Consider the following 20,962-nt stretch of genomic DNA (forward strand, 5'->3'; position numbering starts at 1 on the left):
AAATGCAGACAGATTGCCCAGACAGACAGATGATCAGAACACTCTTTCCAAAGCTCTTAGTACCCAGAAGGCCTGGCTGCAAGTATAGCCAGCTGCTTTCACGTGTCAGCCTTGGTAGCCAAATCTCCATGTGCTGCTCCCAGGGAAGTGTGATGTGTGTCGTTTATTGAGTGTCTAGGGATCCTATCCAAATACCTGACAGGAGTCAGACAGAAACTGTTGCCCGTGTGCTTAATGGGTAATACAAGAATACTCTGCAGCAAAGTTTGTATTACCTCTGTGGGTAGTCCCTCAAGTGCAATACCTTGCAGTTGTGAAACTAGGTTTATATGCAGTTTGCCTGCAAACTTGTGTGGGCTTGTTTGGCTTCAAGCCAAATCTTAGACATATTTCTTCCCTTTTTTTTTAAGTTTCAGATGATTGTTTCCTTTTATAGTTTTCAGTGGGGTTTTTTTGGTTGTTTTTTTTTGTTTTGGTTTGGTTTGGTTTTTAACACTGTTTTTGCAGTGGTTATTACTCTAACAGTAAAGCACCTGGAGAGGTCAAAAAGATGTTGTATAAACCATTGTTGTTTCACAGGCAGCTGTTGGCACGGAGGACACCAGAGGGGTTTCTCCTCAGTTTTTAAAAGCAAGGGTAATACAGGTGTTGTTTCTGAGTTAAACACTGGGCATCTATAAGGTGCAATGTAGAAAACAACTAGGGTCAGCATCTGTATTTCTAGGTTTAGCATCAGGAATTCAGCATTTGATGAGTGGAGGAAGGATGGAAGATCCATAAGTTATAAAATAGCAGCAGCAGCTTTTATGAATATCAGCAGACGCCATGAAATCAGATTGCCTACCTTTAAGACACTCTAAGCTGTCTGATCCATCTTTTCTTCCTCTTTCATACTGTTTTTCTGCACCTTCATTCTCACTGGAAGACTGCCTCTCTGCTAGGGTAAATGCTAACTCATCAGTGTCTACAACTGTGCTTTGTTTCTTCAGCCTTGAGCAACAAGGGACATTTGTGATAGCAGAAAAGAGTTCTGGTTTGCTCTCTGACTTCCAAGTCTTACACTCTGTCTTTACTTGGACAAAAAGTTCCAGATCACTTCAAAGAGACATCCAGCACATTATACCACTTTTTATAAAGATGATATAACATTGACTATGTGTTCATCATATGCCAATTAAACTTTTGTGTACTAATCAAACTTTTCTGATGGATCAAAGAACTAGAGAGTGGTCTATGACTTCAGGAGCCAAATGCAAAGTTTCACACAAATTGGCACTCATTAAATCCATTTTCTGGAATGGTGTAGAAGGCAAAAGTAACCTCTGGATTGTAAGCAAACCTCCTTGCTCATTTTACAGTAACAACATCTCTTGAATGAGAATGTGAGAAGCTATTTCCAGTTATAAAGAACTCAAAAATTATGTCATGAACAAACCAGAGAACTTAAAACACTCCCTCATGAACATGATGGCTTCTTGGGCATAGTGGGGGAGAAAGCAAAGTGCATTGTGGGCTCTAATGTTTGGCTTTGAGTGGGCTATAATTTTGAACAGACTTTAATCTCCTTGTTCTTCAGTGTTTTAATAAAAATAACTGTTAAGCACAAACTGATGTTCTTTCAGCACAAGCAGGTTGCACGGCATTGCAGGATTTTCGTACTAGTGTTTGGTTCTGGATTTGAGTAAGAACTGCTCTATGATCTTCAGCCTGTGGGAAGTGTCAGGATTTCAGTTTGTGATTTGTCACTGATTATTCAAGACGGTCTGTAGACACGTTTGGGATGTATTTTTGCTATCTCCTCTTTAATTGTGAGCATTTCCAGAGCATTTGGAATTCAAGCAATAAAATGTACGTTTTGCTATGTAACTGAACAAAATCTAGGAGAATATAGAAAATTATAAAATAATGGTAAATAAAAAAAGAAAGATGCACAGAAGCCTCTTATTAACAGAGGCTGAAGATAAGAATGTAACCTCTTGTGAGTTGTTTTGAATTTTCTGACCTAGCTGAGAGGTGGCAAACCTCTGCAGCCAGGTTGCTCTGTGCTGTGCTTGAGGTTTGGGGACTGGATTCACTCTCCTGGATTTGGCTGGACAATGTGACTCCCCTTTTGTGGATAAGGAGTGAGCAAGAGATTGCTGGATGGCTCTGGATTATGGTTATTGCGTGCTTAAGTTCAGCTGGCAGAAGAGGAACAATTTTTGCAGTTTTCTAGGAGTAAGAAAGTCAGTATTTTACCTGTGTACTATTGGTTATAGAAAACCTCTACCACCTACACTGACTACTGACCAAGGATGTCAGCAGAGTTTAAAGGATCGACTTAACCTTTTAATACTTTCTTTTAGATCTGAGCAGTCACCACCTTCTAAGCTGTGATTCAGTTTCCTTAAAATATTCAGTCTCTTTCCTTTTAAAAGCTTAATGAAAATTGCATTTCCCTCTGACCCTTTGCAACTAATATATATTTGTTGCTTTCATATTGCAAGATGAAAATATATTCTTGTAATTGGAAAATTCTGTCCTATTATATATACACCTCAAATGAGGCTACTTCACATATATTATGATGAAAAGTATGTTTCTGTGGTGTTTAAAAGAAGTTTCCAAGCGGTTTGTCATGAAGATCCCCTTCTGAGACTCTGCATAACAAGACTGAATTCAGGTAAAATAGTCACTTCTACCTGACAGTGCAAAGCTAATGTTAGTCAGTAAACAAAAATATATTGCTTTGCTGTTTTAGAATATAGCTGTGAATGACAGTCCTGAGAATCATGTTCTGCACTTTTAAGCATTTTCAAAGCAAGGTGTGTAGCAGGGGGGAAATTTAAGCAATACTACTGCAAATCAGTGGAGAACACACCATTAGATAAAAGCCTTACTAATTGCCTCCTGAGCCTCTGTATTAGCATAATTATTTTATATTCTGGTTTTGAGAAGTTATTGTGGAAAACTTTTAACATTTGCTTGAACAAATGTTGAAATAGTATGGTGTTATGTTCTGCTTTTTTTATCAGCACTAAAAACACATGTGGTGCTGAAGGTGTTCTGAGTAGCACAGTGACATAATTGTGATACAAACCTTTCATTTTTGTGTCTTGTCTGCATGTCTTTAGGACCATGGTTGGATGAAGTGCACTGTAATGTGATTTTTCTTTTTTTGTTGTTGTTGGCCAGTAAACAGTTTGAGTGTGTAGATGCATACTTATGTTTCACATTTAAGTTTGTATATATTTGGTGGTGTAGAGGTATATATACACACAAATATACATAATTTAGGTCTGTAAGCAAAGCTGTGGTACATTCTATTGATGTATGATCTTGAAATCTCAGTGCTTCCCTTTGTCTGTATCTCCAACTGAGTATTCAGTGCTACCCAGTATAGAATGGCATGTGACAACTTCTTGCCTAATTATCACTTTTGCAACTGCCTCTTGATTAACATATATAGAAACACTCAGTGATGGGTGTTAACTGATTAACTTCTTTTTAGAAAAGGCACACAGTGTAGTACAATTGAGGCCTGATACTGGAGGATTAAATTTTGGTTTTTCAGAAAGATGAAAGCAAAAAAAGCCACCTCTTCCATAGCAAAAGGGGACAGTGCTAAGCCCTATTCTCACAGCCACTTCCAACAGACATTAGCAAGCCTGCGAAGTGCAGGCAGGTCAGGACAGTCCTGAAATATCCTGTCAGAGTTCTAGCTGGTATGGTCTTGATACTTTAGTTTAGTTGCCAGGATATCATTATCAGCTAGTAGATATACAATTGTTACTTGGCAAGAAAATCTGATCAAAATACATTGGGAGTAGATCTCAGAAGAAGGGACGAAAGAGCTGACTGGATCTTTCTGGTCATCTTCATCTCTGACCATACTCAACTGAGGAGGTACATGACTTCTGGAATAGTGTTCTTTTTTTACCCTTAAGTGCTAGCTTTTCTTCTTTAAAACAATTAAAAATACAAACAACTCTTGTTAAGGAATATTTGGAAATGTCTTTGATCATTTGAGGCAACTGATACACTGTAATTTTTCCAGAAAGTGAAGATGAGTTTTATTTTTCACTTTGTATTTTTGATTATTTGTGGTTTTATAGTGCGAGGCAGTGCTCCTAGATCTATGTAATTGCTGTGTAGCTGAAAAGGAAAGTGGTGATAAGGCAGTTCATGACTAGGATTGTTTAGTGAAATGTGGCCATGTCCTTCAGTTCTGCTTGTGCTGTTCTGGTTTTTTCTCTCTAGGAGGCGTGTCAGAGAAAGTCTGTTCAGAGATCTTAGGTCTCAGAGAGTGCACCATGATGGTGCTCTTATGTACACTCATAATTTCTACTGTACCATTTTAGTAGGCTGACCCACAGATTTAAATCCCTTTACCTTCTTCTATAAGTGATCACATAAAACTGTTTGCTCCATGATATGAAACAAGGGGAAAAGCATATTTTCATGCATATATTTTCTATCATGCTGAATTGCTGTAGCATAAAGTGATGTTTCAAGTCCAGATTAATGGGTTCTACCACCCTCTCTCCCCACCCTGCTATCCCCCACGTTTATTTTGGTAGTTCTTGTGTAGTTACTAGAATTGCAGTGTGATCAAATTTAAACCCACAGTTATCACTGAGGGATTCCCTGTAATGTTGTTGAAGAAAGGTGTTCCTTGGTGCAGGCCCCTTGGGAATCAAGGGGAGCAGCAGCCTTGGAGCTGGTGTGTAGTGGGGAGGTAGGGCTGGATAGCACCAAACATGGGTGCTAGGACAAGGAACAATGGGTAAAATTGGGAAAGAAGGGAAATTTAGATAAGATACACGGAAGAGATTCTTTACTGTGAGGGTGGTGAGGTACTGGAACAGGCTATCTAGAAAAGTTGTAGATGCCCCATCCCTGGCAGTGTTCAAGGCCAGGCTGGATGAGGCTTGAGAAGCCTGGTCTGGTGGAAGGAGGTTGGAACTAGATGATCTTTAAGGTCCCTTCCAACCCAAACCATTTTAAGATTTTCTGGTTTGGAGAGGTGAAGTGGCTCACTTAAATGGGGTGGGTATTTTTGGTTTTCTTTTTCCCTTAGCAGTGAACATCAGCATGCTGCTGCAGTGTGATCGGGAATAACTACAATCTTCTCTGGGCAAATGCTGGACATAGTATATTCATTTAGGCTATGAAGTACAGCAGTTCAGAGCTCAGCACCTTCCTTTTACTTTTGTCAAGTCTTTGCCAGGTATCTCCCTCTAGTGCTCACAAACAAAATCATCCAGTGCAGTAGGCCTATAGGTCTCCAGAGGAGACTGGTTTGATCCATGCTACTTGTTTTTCATCTTTTGGCTGCATCTCCATGCACTGCAGCCTTGGTATCTTTGCTGAAAAGAAGGTTAGTTTATCTCATGCTACTCTGTATGTGTTCTATACTTTTTCGCTGTCTGAACATGTAGTTTCCTCTTCATTCATCTGAAATGGCTGTGAAAAATTAGTCAAATTCGCCAGGGGTTGAATTTGGGATGGCTCAAAATGGCTCTGCATCCCATGGACTGAGCACTCTCCCACGAGGACAGTTCACATGCACTCGCATGCAGGGAGCTTGGCTCACTCGAGTAGCAATCTCTTCTTTTCTCTACAGAGTGAAATTAAAGCTGCTTTACCTTGTCTTGCTGCAGTACCCTGACAGGCAGGTTATTGATGCCCTTTCAGAGTTCTAATTTTAATGAGAGGTTTTTCACTCAAACAGGCCTGAGGGGCCTCCAAAGCTGGTCAAAGTGCAGGTGTTCAGCCCATCTCCATTGGCTGCGACTGTTCTGTTGTTGGCTCAGTGTTTTCTTCTCTGAGAAGCAGATGAATGGTAACTATATACAGCAGAAGCTTGAACACCTAAAATTAACGTGCCACATGCCTTATTAAGCAGTCATAAGAAACAATACTGCTCATCCTGAAGGTGAAGCCAGTCTGCAAAAGAGTTTGGCGCACAACCAGCTCCAGAAGAGGTTGGGACTGTTTCTTAAGGTAACAAAAAAAGAGAATAAACAGAAGAAACAGAGTAATAAAAGAGAAGGAATTTACATACAAATAAAGGCAGCTGGAAATAGATGCCAGTAATCCCGATGTCCTGGTTTACCTCATCAAACTGTTTCTTTTTCTCCTCACCTCAGTCTTAGCTGAGATGAAATGATATGGCATTGCATTCACACCTCCTTCAAGGCAGGGAGGAAGGTAAAGTGAATTCATACCTTTTGCACTTGGATGGAGCCATTTTATCCAAGTCTGCAGTAGCCAAGGAACAAAAAAAAAGGAATTGTAAGAATGACAAAGAATTGGAAAGAAAGTTCAGTCATTGAAATGGAGGCCAACCCACTGAGAAATGTCAGGGTTTATTTTTTATTTTTCTTATAGTAGCTGCTGCTTTTCTAATGTAGCTTTTCCCCCTTCTTTTTAATGAATTCTCTTCTCTGTGTGACTTGAGCCCTGAGGTTCTCTCTGGGGTTTTATTTAGTGGTACAGGAGAGAAAATGTACGTGGGTGCATATTATACACCTTCACGCATCACACCTCCCTCCCCATATTTGCACACTAGTAGATACAGTGGCCTAGGCAGATCTCCAGGGAGAGAAAATGGAAAAAATCCTCCCTCCCTGTAGCGACTAGTGTGCAGGTAGGACTTTTTATCATAAATGTCTGGAAAATACTGTTGCTCTGCAACAACTTGTCGAGATCAGGCTTGGGTTAATGAAAACAATGAAACCAGCACTTAACTTCCAAATGATTTCCATGGAGACAGCTAGACAGCAATAGTGTTTGGACTTTTTTATTCAATAAAAGTTTGAGTTATAAATATTCTCCATTTGTTTCCTATTTACAGTTGTAAAATATTTTAGGATAGCCTACCTGTCACCTGTCATTCAACGTCTCTATAAATGCCGTGAAAACATCATTGTGAAATAAAAATGCCTTATTTTCAACCCCCAAACCCAATTCCCACACACTCACCAAATAAAATCAAAGAGACAAAAAAGAGGAGAGAAGGAACTGGGGGGGATGGGGAGCGAGAGGAATACAGTACAGCAGGCGACAATGCAATATTTGCTACACAGTAGCAAAAGAAATGGGTACAAAATTTAGTCTGCTATGATGACAAGCTTCTCAGGACATTTGTTATAGACCAGCGCTGTCCGGTGCATTTCTGAAGGACCAGTTGAAATCCAAATTCGTTTTCATTGTTTTCCTGCAATTCCAGGCAGCGCTTGGATTTTCGGTTCTGGATAGGGCCTCCCTTTAAAGATGGGGGGAAAAAAAAAGAAGTGTTTGGATTAAACATTGTGAACTTGTTGCATTGCTACTGTGTGGTAATATAAATTAGAGAACATCCCAGTGTCCATCTACAAATGCTACTGTGAAAAACGCTTCAGTTAGAGACAAGGTAAGCACTAGCTCTGATTTGGAATGAAAGTTCCTTTGTCACAGGCTGGTTTAATCTCTGATGCAGTTGGGAATAGCCTCAATTGCCTGGCTTCCATTTCAGCAAATGGGATTTCTGGAATTGAGCTGCGTTTCTAGCCATGCATTTTAACCACGAGCCAAAGCTTTCCTGTTTGCTTCAGTTCCCTGACTTTGTGGCTCTGCTGCACTTCTGAACACCAGAAAAAAGGCAAACGAGGCCAGGGGTGTCCTGTATAAAGGACAACGTGCAAAAAATTGTTTATTCTTTGAATACTGAAACATCTTTTATAATCTTCTGTTGCTAATCCTCAGTATTGAGTCTGTTCAATTCTCACCTTAATACTTCTATGTTAAAGCCCAGCCTTCACTGCTGAGTTGCATGAAGTCTTAAATCACTGGGACTATCAGCAGTTAACTGTAGACCTCAATTACAATTAAATTGTCATGCAGGTGACGTAGATTACATTTCCCCCCCCTTTAAATCTGTTTTTAGTTGGTTCTTTCATCCTCTCTCCTGTCTAATAAAGGTAATAGATAACTTGTACGCATTATTATCTAGGAAGTTTCTTCCAAGATACACTGAGCAGAGTAATTGCACAGAAGTCTAAAAGTGGCTTTCCCTAGAGTGTCTTGGACCTGTGTAGTAGAGAATTACTGGCTTAATCTGCAAATCAAAGAATGGCATGTATTTAAATTACTTACTTGTACAATGGGAAAACAATAGTTGCTATAAAAATCCTCAGCCCCATGCAAAAAACACCACCTCATCATTTTCTTCTTGCATTATAAAGTCATAACTGGGAAAGATTGCTGTTATAATCACAAGTCTATTGGCATAAATATATTGGCTGTGTGCTGTTTTAGAGCAGGCGGTTCCTCAGACAAGGGTAGTTCATGCCATTCAGTACAGGATCTGCTTCATTCAGAAAGGAGACTGGGGGTCTCCTCCTCCCCTACCAGTAATGCTTAGTAAGTACTTTCTCCAACAAGTGACTTCTAAAAAAATTTTTGGGCCTGGCTAATGCAATACAGAATTAGTTTTGAAAGCTCCACATTTTAAATACAGCTTTGGGTGAGACCATTTCTAGAATAATCCACAAACATTAAAAACATGAGGCTCCCGTAAATCCTCATGGTAGGCCTATGTGCAGTCTTGATACAATTTTCACTGATTACTTTACTAGACAGACAGGCATACAGAGGTATTTTAATATACCTCCATAAGGAAATGCTGAGTGAACTGTATTTTCCTACTGCTGCATAACCATTATTGACATTCGTATTAATAACAGTAGTTAAATTTGGGTGTCTGGTGGGAGCATAAACTCTAAGCTATCCAAAAGCAATAAAACTGCAAGGCATGCAAGAAATTTCAAGAAACTACGATGAAAAATTAGTCAAAACTTTATTATATGCTATTTGTTCTCTTATCCTAGACATGCACCCTACACCCCCTTCCTCAGCCCCCCAACCTTCCTGGTTACCTTGGCCTTCTAAAGTTCACTGTAGTGAGATTGACCCCCCACCCCCCCATTAATGAGATCTGAACTAGGTTCTTCACATATAAAACTCTAAGGTAATAGATATTTTCTCACTGCAACAATAAATTGTTCTGTTTTCTTCTAGCAAGACACCATGTTTCTGTCATTAATGAAAGCTGGTGAGTATGGTTTTTTCACTGCACAGGCTCAGTGTTGCACGGCACCCAGGGCCAGCTGAGTTTAAACTGGAAACTGGGAATTACAGTTTACAAGTGTTTCTGCCAAAACCCAAACCCAAGTGTTTGTGTTTTCAGCTGATGCTGGAGGTGCTCGTGTTGCTCTAAGTTATGTTAACTAGTCTTGAGCCTTTCATTTATGAGTTGTCTCTCATCCCAGTTTCATTGTCCGAGACACCCTCAGCTCAGATCTTGCACTGGGAGCTTAAGAAAGTTGTCCCACTTTTTGTCTTGTCAGAAAACTAACCCATTATGGGACACTAGTTGAGGTCTATTACTTGCCTGACTTTTAAACTTAGGATATGAATCTGTGTATGGTATTTTCAGGCTTTGCCTGGCATTGCTAACTTACCAGCATAAGGGGAGAAACAGAGTTAATTCTCTCCATGTTTGTAAGGCATTACAGCTAAAACGTGTTTCTCTTCTCATTCCAACTCTGTGAAAAGAACTCTGAGGTGTCCACCTTGAGAACAGTTCTTATGCTTATGAACAGGAATGAGCTGGGGTACTCAAGTTTAGCTTCAGCAGCTGAGCTGGAGCCAACACCTCGTTTCTTGGCTGCACTTTGTGAATCCCATTCTGTGGTGCCTATTTTTTCTCCCCAGGGACGGTGCATGGGGTCTGGGTCACTTAGAACTCTGCTAGGTAGAGGAAGGTACAGCACTAAGGCATAAATATTGCCACGCTGAGTGGGAATTTTCCTGCTTAATTCCCATTTCTTTAGGTGGTGGAGGGTTCTTTCACTTGAATGGGCCCAAATGCCTCCCGGATTTGGAGTTAGATGAAGGAGGAGGTCACAGAAGAGACAATGTTTTTGTTTTTTTTTTTCTAAGTCTTGTAGAGCAGACGGAGGTGTTACACTAAATGTATTCATGTGAAACGCTTTAATACAGGCAGCTAAATAAACGAAGTGTAAACTACTCTTAAGGAAAACCAAACCAAGCAAGAAATGGGAAAAAGCACACGAAAAGCTCCCCGCACACCTCTTTTTCTGATGTGCCCTCATGTGAAATCTGCCCTCTATTTAACAGAAACAAGTGACTCAGAAGATAAAAAACCAAGGAAGCTCTTTTTGATGTGCTGGAAAGCGCTCTGCAGTGGCTACTGAAAATCACCCTGCTGAGTACCTTGGAGCTGCTGAATGGAATGTAAAAGAGACACCAAAGTTAAGTAGCAGCTAATATGTGGGAACTGAGGGTTGTACAGAGCACAGATGCTTTTAGCAGGATGGGATTTTTTCCCACAAAAGACAAACGTAAAGGCTCAAGCCCTGTTAGAACAATTTAGGCCCTAAGAGATGTGGGGCCTGTTCAGAACCATGACTTCATCCCTTGGAGACCGTGCAGGCTACACAGCTTTGTTTCCTTTCAGTAGGCATATAAATGAAAGTATTTCTCTGAAGAACAGGGAGTAAAGTTTGTATAGTATTTACTTTAGAATTTCCTGCAGTTAGTTTACTTAACTGTGTTCAGGTCCCCTTCATGTGCCTCATGCAAGCCTGGGACAGTGGTATTGGTGTGTTACCTCTGGATTGATGACAGCACACCTAGCACATGTCACAAGGCCTGACTTAGCGAGCTGTGCAAGGATTAAAGTGCATGAACTGAATAATTCCACTGAGAAAAGAGAGCAGGCAGGACCGATGCACCAAAAACTAATGCTGCATTTGCGCCTCTGACTGGCTTGGCCTCCAAATTAAAGTATTCCTGAACAGCTTCTGCAGTCTATCTGTTTTTTGTTTGTTTGTTTGTTTGTTTGTTTATTTGTTTGGCAAACGTGTTTGGCAAAATGGCTTATTGTATTACTACTCTGCAGGCCAAGTGAAAGCTGAGTTGCCTAACTGGTTTATTTTCCCCATTCTAGGTAAGATGTCTGCTTTCCAATTTAAGGGCAAAAAATTGATAGCCTAGGGTAACGCCTTTAATCATGAGACATAAAATGTAATTCAGTGGGCTGAAACAAGTTCAAGAGGAATTCTGCCCAGTTGAACAGAATTAGGATTAAGATCACTGATGATGAGAGGCAGCTCAATGGCAGTAGAAGTCTCAAGAGGATAAATAAATATCCAGGTCAAGTATTTTCTAAAAAATAGACTGAACATGTCAGCACTAACAAGTTTAACTGAAAACTTGCTTTAATTTGCTTTGCAAAGCCCATCTTCTGTGAGAAGCACAAATGCTCTCAACTCTTGCTGTGGCCTCAGACACATAGAAAACTGATTGAGTGCTTCATAAGTGTACTTTTAATGTCAACACTATCTCAAATCACACATCCTGTTACACAGAGTGGAAGACAATACTTTTGACTTCCTTTAGAGTTATTGTACTCTCTGCATATCTACTGTATGTAAGAGCTTCACTTTCTAGTCTTTCACTGGAATTTATTCAATAATACAGCATTTAAGGATGTACCTGCAAACCCTTGCAGTAACAGGATGGTCCAGCATGCCCGGTAGACACTCCCATGGGACTCTGTATGTGGAAACCAACTTGCTTTTAGACAGAGCAGAATGTTGCGAGTATATCCTTACATATTCTAGGTTAGAGCTAATAAGCTGTGCAAAGTAATTTGACAGTTTTTGCTGAACTGTTCTATGGCTTTTGTTTTGGTTTATTGGGGGTTGGTGAACACACAGTTCCCAAACCTCCCCCTTCCTGCATTTGTTCTGTAGGGTGGTAATGTGGGATGGGTCCTTTCTGGAATATTGGCCCTTGCAGAACCAGGCTTAGTTGAAGGCTCTCATACAGTTTTCTCTATTATCATCTCCTCTACAGAGGGCTACACATGGGACAGAGCACTGGTACAGCTTTCTTTCTGAATACCAGGGATAAATACAGTTTTTCTGTAAAGAAATACATACAGGGTATACACACCATGTAAGCTGGAACTTCAGCCCTTCCACGCTATTGCTGCTGCACACCTGGGCTTTCAAAGCATGTTACACTCCTCGGATAAACTGCCTTCAAAACAAACCATGTTCTGACTTCATGAAAAAAGATGCACCAAGAAACTTCTGTAAACATGTACAAAGCCAAAAATATCTGAACAGCTTATGTGTTTACTTGCAAAAAAAATCTCACCATATGGTTACTTATCCTTTGTGCAGAATGACAGGCCTTTAAATCAGGTGACATTTATTTGTTGCAGTGTAAAATGTAGTTTTACTTCTGACTGTATTTAATAGAAACTTCCCATTATATTTACTCTCTAATTTTCTCCCATAAGAATTCTCTTCAGGAAGAACCAGGTAGTTTGCTGTTCTCTGTTACTCTGAAGTTAGATTTCCAAGGTTGTGTTTTGATATATGAACTAAAAAGCACTAGGCAGGAAAATAAGAGAGATGCTGCTTCACATAGTTTAGGTATTTTAAAGGAAGGATTTGAATGTGGCTATGTGGCACCATTAAAGCTGAAATAATAATTCTCAAAATCGACCTGGCTTGGTCAATTTAGTCATTGTTTGACTCGGAACATCTGCTGGATGTAATCTGCAATATTTAGGTAGGTGTGATGGGGCCTGTGAGCTGCAAGTTGTTGTACTGGGATTCCAAATTTCCCAGAAAAAGCAACACAGAAACGGAAAACAGGGAGTTGGGGTTGTTGCTTTAGAGTGAATCAGGGCTTCATAAGCATGAAAGTTAAGACAGGGTTTGATCACTTGTAAAACTGAGGGATGTTGAATGAATATATTACTGAAAATCAGACTGATAGCTATTTTTCACAAGTTACTCTAAAGCATACACTTCTCCTTACAGAGTTTAAACCTATTTTTTGCTCATCACATTAAAGCTCATGTTATTCTACCTAAAAGAGGGGAAAAAAAAAAAAAAGTGCTTTTATGAGCTCGCCTAACCATGGATGATATTTCAGGAAAAGGTCTTACAAGGTTAATGAGTGTATCCAGTCTCATATCACATATACTACATAGATCATTGCATTCACTAGCCTATTAATTTTCTATTTGGACCTCAATCAGTGACCTCAAATATTTACATGTTCACTCTGCCTTTGAGGCAGAAAGTCTAATCTTCACAGTTGCTTTGATACATTTGAATCAAGGAATTATGGTGAGGTATATGAGACATAGATAATCTCCACTCCAAACAGAACACTTGATCTTCCCATGCATTTCCCTCGAATATTGGTGCAAATTTTCAGTGATTGTTACTACACCAAACTTAATCCTAAAGAAAATTGCTTGAATTTTACAAATAATTTTTGATGTTGATGCAGTGAGGAAGCGTTCTTAGGAAAGAGGGGATAATTCATCCCATACAATAATGAATGTATCTTCAGTATTGCCAATTGCTTGGAAATATTGGATGATATTATTGGGCTTCAATTTTCTGCTTTATAGTTGCAAGAAGGATATAGTTATATATAATATACAGGTAACTGATAAATTCCTTCTCAAATCTAAAGCAGTATAATAAATCTCACAACTTTGTCAAACGGGTTTGCTGGAAGTAAAACAGGCTCTCTAGCATACCCCTTGTTGTTCAAACCTTGCATCAATTTAATTTAACTATTTAAATTGAAATATTTCTTTGTGAAGTATATTGTTAGCTGTTGCTCTTTCTCAAAGGCACTTACTTCCTAATATATTTGGTGACTACTGTGAAAATAAGGTGCATCTAACTGCTATCATGTCCACGAAGTATTATATAGACCAGGGTTATATATTCAAAAGGTGTTTGTCAGCTATTTAGATCCCTATTTACAGGTAGATAGGCCTACCAGACAATTTTAAAAACATGAATTTCTTTTTTTCAATACTAACCAAAACTAATCGCTATGTGCAATGTAAACTGGTGTTATAACAGGGATCAGCCAAACCCTTTTTTAAGGAAAAAGTAATTTTTTTTCCCCTCTTCCTACACTCAGAATCTGTTGTCAAGCCACCCAAGCATTGGCCTTACAACCACTTGCTCGTACCCAATGCATAAATACTATAAAACATCCTCTGACACTGGAATTGGACACATCATTCAAGAGTTAAACCATGATTGAACTGTTGTGTCTCATTCCACTACCAAGATGAACACTGAGTGAGTGCTCAGGTTTTAGATAATCATAAATGCTGAATTTGTCTATTGCTGCAACCAATTTTTTTATACTGCTGCTGCAACAAATCAAAGGATGCAGCCTCATCTATATGTCCAGACTGGGTTTTAGTAGCTAGTGGTTTGTGCAGTCATTTTCTGTTTTGTTTAATCTAGATTGGCTACATGGACAAAGAACATGTTCTGAGCACAGCCCTTTAAAGGTGTAATAGTTAAATCTTCATGATGTAGCAACATACAATACCATTAATTTAAGTATTAGAGGCAACTAAACTTGGGAAAAGGAAATGCAGTTTCATACAGAGAATGTAACTGCGATAGAAAAAAATTACAGACATTTGGCATTAAAATCAGAAATGAAATGTATGGATTTATAACTATCACTAATATTTCTCCACATATATATAAAAATTTATCACAGCTTTATAACAGATGGTAAATAACAAGACTGAGAAAATAATACCTTGAAAAGAAATAAATTCAAGGCTTCACTGAAATATCAAGAAACTCTTCAGGATATGATAGTTTCAGCCCCATTTTCTGAAGAAAAAAATGCATTTTCAGCTAAGAAAATGGAAGGAAGTTTTAGAGTAGAATACATTAATTTCTGAAAAATGTCTAATAATCTTTCTAGCCTGGCTAAATATGAATTGTTGCTGTATCAGCAGTGGCCAGGAAATTTTCCTGACATGCTAGAAAAACATCCGCAGAAACAAATATTTACAATATGATTTTTAAAAAGAATTTTTGAACACTGTTCCCAGGGATGTATGTGTGGGTGTGGTACAGCGGGAAGCAGATGAAAAAGGGAATCCTTTATCCATACATAGCGCTGACAATTATGGCTAAATGTAGGATTTACAGCTGAACATATTGTTTGGTTTTGTTTTGGCAGCAAATCCAGATGATAGGGTATTATGTTGATCTTCTGATAGCTAGGATTACCTAGTAAGTCCTTTGTAGAAAAGGAAAAACTGGCTTTCTGTTGTGCAGTTGATAATGGTGTGTATTTTCTGACCACAGCTGCTGTCCTGAGTAACCAGTGAACACGACAAGCCATTTAGAAATACATTACACGCCTGTTTGAGAACTGACACTCATAAAAGAGTGAGCACCAGCAATGCATGTTGGTGAGAGATGATTCACAGATTGATATTGCTGATTTTATTTTTTTCTCCTCACTACTAGATGGGATGCTGTTCCCAAGTGTCTCTCCATCCTCTGCCTGCTGTCCTACCTGGTAGCATTCAGAGAACCCTCTATAGTAAGTAGTGACTGACTACTTAGAGCTTGAACTTTGATACTCTAAAGTTCTAAATTTAAATTTAAGATATGTTTCTAAATTATATAAGGTCACGACAATAAGAACTGCTACATTTTGTACCTCTTGTACTAGCAGGAGTGTTGGATAGAGGGGAGTCCTGTGTGTCTGAACATTTCTGGTGTCTTGAGTGAGACCTGGCCTATAGAAAAGTATCCAAAGTCATTGCTTTGTTTTCTGCAGAATAATTTTGCTCTGACTAAAAATACAAATTTTTTTATTATATAATTTTTTTTCATAGACTGGGCCATGCAGCAGCTGTCTGTGTAATGAAACAATATTTTGATACAAGTACGAAAAAGATGGGAGTGCTGGAGATGTTGGCTTTATTTGCATAATTTAAAAATACATTTTGCGAAAAGATCAGAAAAGTTACCTTCTTCCTCTTTTATTCTGAGATTACATATAAATGACTTCTGCAAACAACTCAAGCTTGATTTATCTGCCTTGATCTAGGCTTGCTTCAAGGTGTCTAAAGTGGAAGATGGAGAAAGGCAACAAAGATACTTTGAAGTGTGATGGAATATTCAGATGGCGGAGAGTTACAAAATATATGAACATGAAATAGAAAGAGGACTTGGCTTAGGATGTGAATGAAAATTAGTGGGACCTTACTTTAGTGATCAAAAGTATGAATACCTGTGAACACCAGTGAGAAAATGTTAAACTTTCTTAAGAAAAAAGAATTGTTAGATTAGAAACTTGCAAAATTGCTGTGATTTATGAGAGTACAGGAAACCTGTTGAATTCATTGTCACAGGCATCAATGTTCAGTGACTGAAGAGATGTTTTTGATGGGCTGAGTAAATTTTAAGAGTGCTGATAAAACAACTCTTTGTAGGCATGCTGAGATGATCATTCAGACAAATCAAGTCTCAATCTTCTCAAAGAGAGCACACCAGGGGTCAAAAAAGTAATCCTCCTTCTGGTCCTACAGTGAACTGCTGGCTCAGAACAGAGCTCATTTCTATGAAACAGCAAGCACTGACCACTGCCTGAGGCAGTCTTCTAGATGAGGTAATTAATCCAGTTAATTAATTTTCTGATCTGTAATGCAGCAAATTGCATATTCCTACGTTTTGCCTTTTTGTTTGGTTTTGAAGTAATCACCATTTTGGTATATAGAATCACAAAATTGTTTTGGGTGAAAAAGAACTTTTAGATTATTGAGTCCAACTGTGAATTCAACACTGCCAAGTCCACAATCAAACCGTGTCCCCAAATGCCACATCTACACATCTTTTAAATACCTTCAGGGTCAGTGACTCCACCACTTCTGTGGGCAGCCCGTTTCAGTGCTTTTAGTTCAGCCCTTTTAGTCAAGAAATTTTTTCTGATAGCCAATCTAAACCTCCCCTGGCACAGCTTGAGGCCATTTTCTCTCATCCTGTCACTGAGAAAAGAGACCAATACCCACCTGGCTACAACCTCCTTTCAGGTAGAGTGCTAAGGTGTCCCCTCAGCCTCCGTTCCTCCAGACTCAACACCCCCAGCTCCCACAGCCATCCCTCATCACACTTGTGCTCCAGACCCTTCACCAGCCCTGTTGTCCTTCTCTGGACATACTGCAGCACCTCGATGTCTTGCTGATAGTGAGGGGCATAAAACTATACACACTGACATCATGCACTTGAAACTCATGCCTAAAAGCACCTTCCTGCTTTACTCTCTTTTTCTCCTTGTGGAGGAAAATGTTGTTCTAACGTAGCATATATAGAAAACTGATGCAAAGAAGACAGCTTCCCATTGTTATTCACCAACCTAGCATAGGTGATACCTAGTTATTCATCTTCAGCCAGACAAAGAAGAAACTCCTTTCAGCACAATCAGGAAACCCAAGATTTTTATATTTTTCCATGTTGTTTTCCACAGATATAATAACAGATTCCCAAAGATTTTTGAGTTTTAGATGAGGGGAATGCCTGTTTGTTTGTGAGGTATAATTCCTTTGGAAAACAAAAATACCAGGTGACAATTTTATTTCTTTTGTGTGTGTGTGTTGTATACAATTAATCTAGGTTTTCTAACACAAATGCTCAGTATGAAGGAGGCTTAACTCATTTTAACCCAGAAACTGAACTACTTGCATTGTCATTATATGCTTATGATTAAACCAGTCTCTAGAGACCAAGAAATAAATTGAGTGCCAAGTCAAGGAAATTAGGAAATGAATCTGCACTGGTATTTCAATTGATCTGCATATTCTAACATGGGAATTTAGGTTGGGCTCTTTGGGACTCTGATCACAGTGTCTAGTTACTGAAAATGGCTTTTCCCCAGTAACCACACAAAGCTGATTATAACTGATATTGGGAAAGGAATGTCCTTGCTGCTGCAGCACAAACCTTTCACAGTTTACTCAGACAATAATGGAAATCATGTATTTTTCTGTCTGTTATATTGTCTTTGCTGTTGGGTTCAAGATACCAGACATAATGGCCTGATCATTTCACTGAAAAACAAACCCTCTTTTCTTGTCATATGCATCGTTTCATCCTAATTTATTTGACTTTATAGGGAACATTTTTCTCATCTTTGCATCTTGGACTGCAGGAGGTTATTTGGTAGCCAAAATTTACTGACATAGATACTGGTTTTGTCTCCACTGGAATTAAAGATGCAACTTTTACCGACTTGATTAGGACAGAGTTTTGTTTTCATCTGGGAAGTTAAAAATAATAAAAGCTGCATGGTAAAGGTAAAAATCCTTCCATCCATCTCAGAGCTGAGGAATGCAGAAGCCAAGAAGTGACTGGTGGAGTAATGCAAAGAGGGGACCAAGAACAGAGCTCAAATCTCCCAAAACTCAGCCACTTCATTTGGTAAGTGCTGGCTATCAGACAAGTTGTAGGAAACAATCTGGATCTGGCCATTCCTTGACATGCCTGATATTACAATGCCTTGCAGTACCTTGTCAGCAGCAGCTGTCATCTGTGATTTTTAGATGGAACCTATCTGGACACCTGAAATTAGGAAAAATCATGCAGAACTAGAACAAACAATTCCTCTGTAAATAAATTTGGCATTTAAAAATTATATGCTAAAATATGCAAATAGGGTATCTGTTTTGAAGGAAAAACATGGGTATGTGTTAACTTTCTTCTAAATTAATTCAGCACAAGTGTCTTTGGATTTTAAATGTAGTCCTCAGGAGAGTAAATACTGCATAATGTGATATGCTAGAAAAGACTTGAGATGCACCCACTAAAAGCTCATTTTACTGCTGTATTCACACACAAACTTTCTAGCTGGCAAGTTCTACACCTAATTTGCAAAGATTAAAACTTGCTATTAGAAAATTACTCCAAATAGAAGACTAAACTGCTACAATGGAATTTTGATCACTACTAGCTACAGCAATAATTGCCAAGCAAATTTAACATTAGTTGTTAAACACAATACTATATAGTAATATTTGTATTTCTTATTTTTGTACACATTTTTTGCTTATACATTTTCATGTTTAAGTTGAAGTCAAGTATTCAAAATGGAGAAAGACAGAATGCTTTCAGATTTTTGTACTTCTCAACAATTCCATTCTGCTTAAATGGGACTAAAGAGTTTATAGGCTTATAGTAAAACATAGTTCAAGGAGAATAAAAAAGAAGATTTTTAGCACACCTGTTTCTTTAAATTCATATTTTCATATTAAAATACAACAAGAATATTAAGTTGCACATGAATTAGGGACAAATTTAAAGCAAAATTAATATTAAAACATTAACTATCACTTTCTCATGTCTAAGCAGAACAATAGTTCAGATTCCTTTTCCTTCAGTGATAACACCTTGTGCAGTTATCCAATTAGTTAAAATATAAAGTACAGGCAAGCTAGGGTAATATTTGATCAAAAATGGGCAGAGAATATCTAAATATAGAAGAAAGTGCTGCTGGACCCATACACCACTATTTCTCTGGGGCCCCTGAAGCTTGTGGATATGCTCTTTTGGGTCTGAAGTTCAAAACTTCACAATTGGCAACACTGGTTATTTAAAAATCAGATAGCCTCACTAAAAATACAGGGGTTTAACCTAGTCTGTTGGTTCATTTAATTGAATAATTAGGTTCTGTTTTCCTTTGTATTTCTCCTGCAGGATCAAAGTCTGTATTTCTTTTAACAGGATCACAACCCCTTTCTGTTCTGAGCTGCCAGGCAAACAGCATTGCCTAATTATATAGCTGTATAGCAGTACAGCGTGTCTTATGCTACAAATACATACTGAGAGTATTTGCACCCTTTGGGGTTAGAAATAAAGCATAAATCCAAATTCTTGATAAATTAATGATGCTGTTTTTCTATCCTGTGGCTCTCATAATGGAAGAATCTGATGAAGCTGATGGGGACCACTATTCCCTTAGACACACACAGCTCTACTGAAATGACTCCCTCTGGTACCCTGATGTCCTTGGCTAACAACAACTAGAGTGGACATTAGAGGGAACTGGGCTCTGCTTCTGCACTGTGTGTGCTCAGCAAGGGGGCATATGAAATTGGTACACACATTCTCTCCTTGCTTCACAGGCCACCAGTTTAATCCTGCCATGCAGTCTGCATCCTGCATTCCTGTACTTTTCTGGGATGTGACTGTGGGTAACGGTGCTAGCTAGCAGTAGTATTGCTCTATTATCTCGTATCTATTTAATTGAGATCTAAATCATCATATTTATCTGTGGAATACTGTAACAACTCAGTAGTTAATTTGCTTGTCTGTCTTCGCTTTTCTTTCCAAAACAGTTCCTACTATGATATTTAGGAAATGACACCACAGCTGTCAACAACAAATTTTGTTTACAGTTTCTCAGGATAGCACAAACCGCCCCCTCCAAACATTTCTCAACTGGAAGACCTGCTGTGGAAACCTGCAGCACTAACTACAATCACAGTTTCCCACAACATACAGACCTATGTTATCAGTGGGTGTGGGAAGAGGACAGTGCTAATTGTAGGCCCTGCACATCCTCTCCCTCCCATGAAGGCTCCCAAGAAGGCTGTGGTGTCTGTCCCTACAGATGCACTTTTCCTACCTTTCTGTGGCAACCACACTGGAAGCTGAATTGATTTATGCAGTTCCAGAAAGAATTCAACATGGAGCAGCCTTAAAAGGATTAATCTCAGGGCTTTAGGTCAGCCTTATGTCCTTTCTTATACCTCTTTTTACACAGAGTTCACCTGTAGTGTTTCTCACAACGGCAAATAGTGGATAGTCTGACTAGCATAAGAGAGTCACAGGCCTATACCACTAAGTGGAAACATGAAAATACTTCAAGATAAAGAGTAATTACAGAAAAACCCTCCTTTTGTCTTTCTTATGCCTCTGGAGGACTCCTGACATGACGTAAGTGTACTTTCTCTCTGACCTGCTGCCACCCAGGTGAGGTACATAGAGACGAATTTCACTTGTAAGGCAGACATCTGACCTGCTATCAGCATTAAACCTGAGAAATC

General features: G+C 38.9%; 1 protein-coding gene and 1 long non-coding RNA gene across 2 annotated transcripts in view; one reads left to right on the plus strand and one right to left on the minus strand.

Moving 5' to 3' along the window:
- Positions 1-6,760: 6,760 nt before the first annotated feature.
- Positions 6,761-20,962, minus strand: part of GALNT18 (polypeptide N-acetylgalactosaminyltransferase 18) — a 126,112-nt gene continuing 111,910 nt past the window's right edge. The window contains exon 11 of the mRNA XM_027904314.1: positions 6,761-7,249. Coding sequence (XP_027760115.1) covers positions 7,103-7,249 — 147 coding nt within the window. The 3' untranslated portion in view covers positions 6,761-7,102. The remainder of the gene's footprint in view (positions 7,250-20,962) is intronic.
- Positions 14,841-20,937, plus strand: LOC114068321. Its single transcript, XR_003573561.1, has 4 exons — positions 14,841-15,143; positions 16,454-16,533; positions 18,242-18,338; positions 20,312-20,937. It is a non-coding gene; the product is annotated as an uncharacterized LOC114068321 (long non-coding RNA).

The sequence above is a fragment of the Empidonax traillii genome, unplaced genomic scaffold, assembly GCF_003031625.1.
Source record: "Empidonax traillii isolate 1590-97213 ecotype Southwest subspecies unplaced genomic scaffold, ASM303162v1 scaffold1039:size287584, whole genome shotgun sequence".
Classification (NCBI taxonomy): domain Eukaryota; kingdom Metazoa; phylum Chordata; class Aves; order Passeriformes; family Tyrannidae; genus Empidonax; species Empidonax traillii.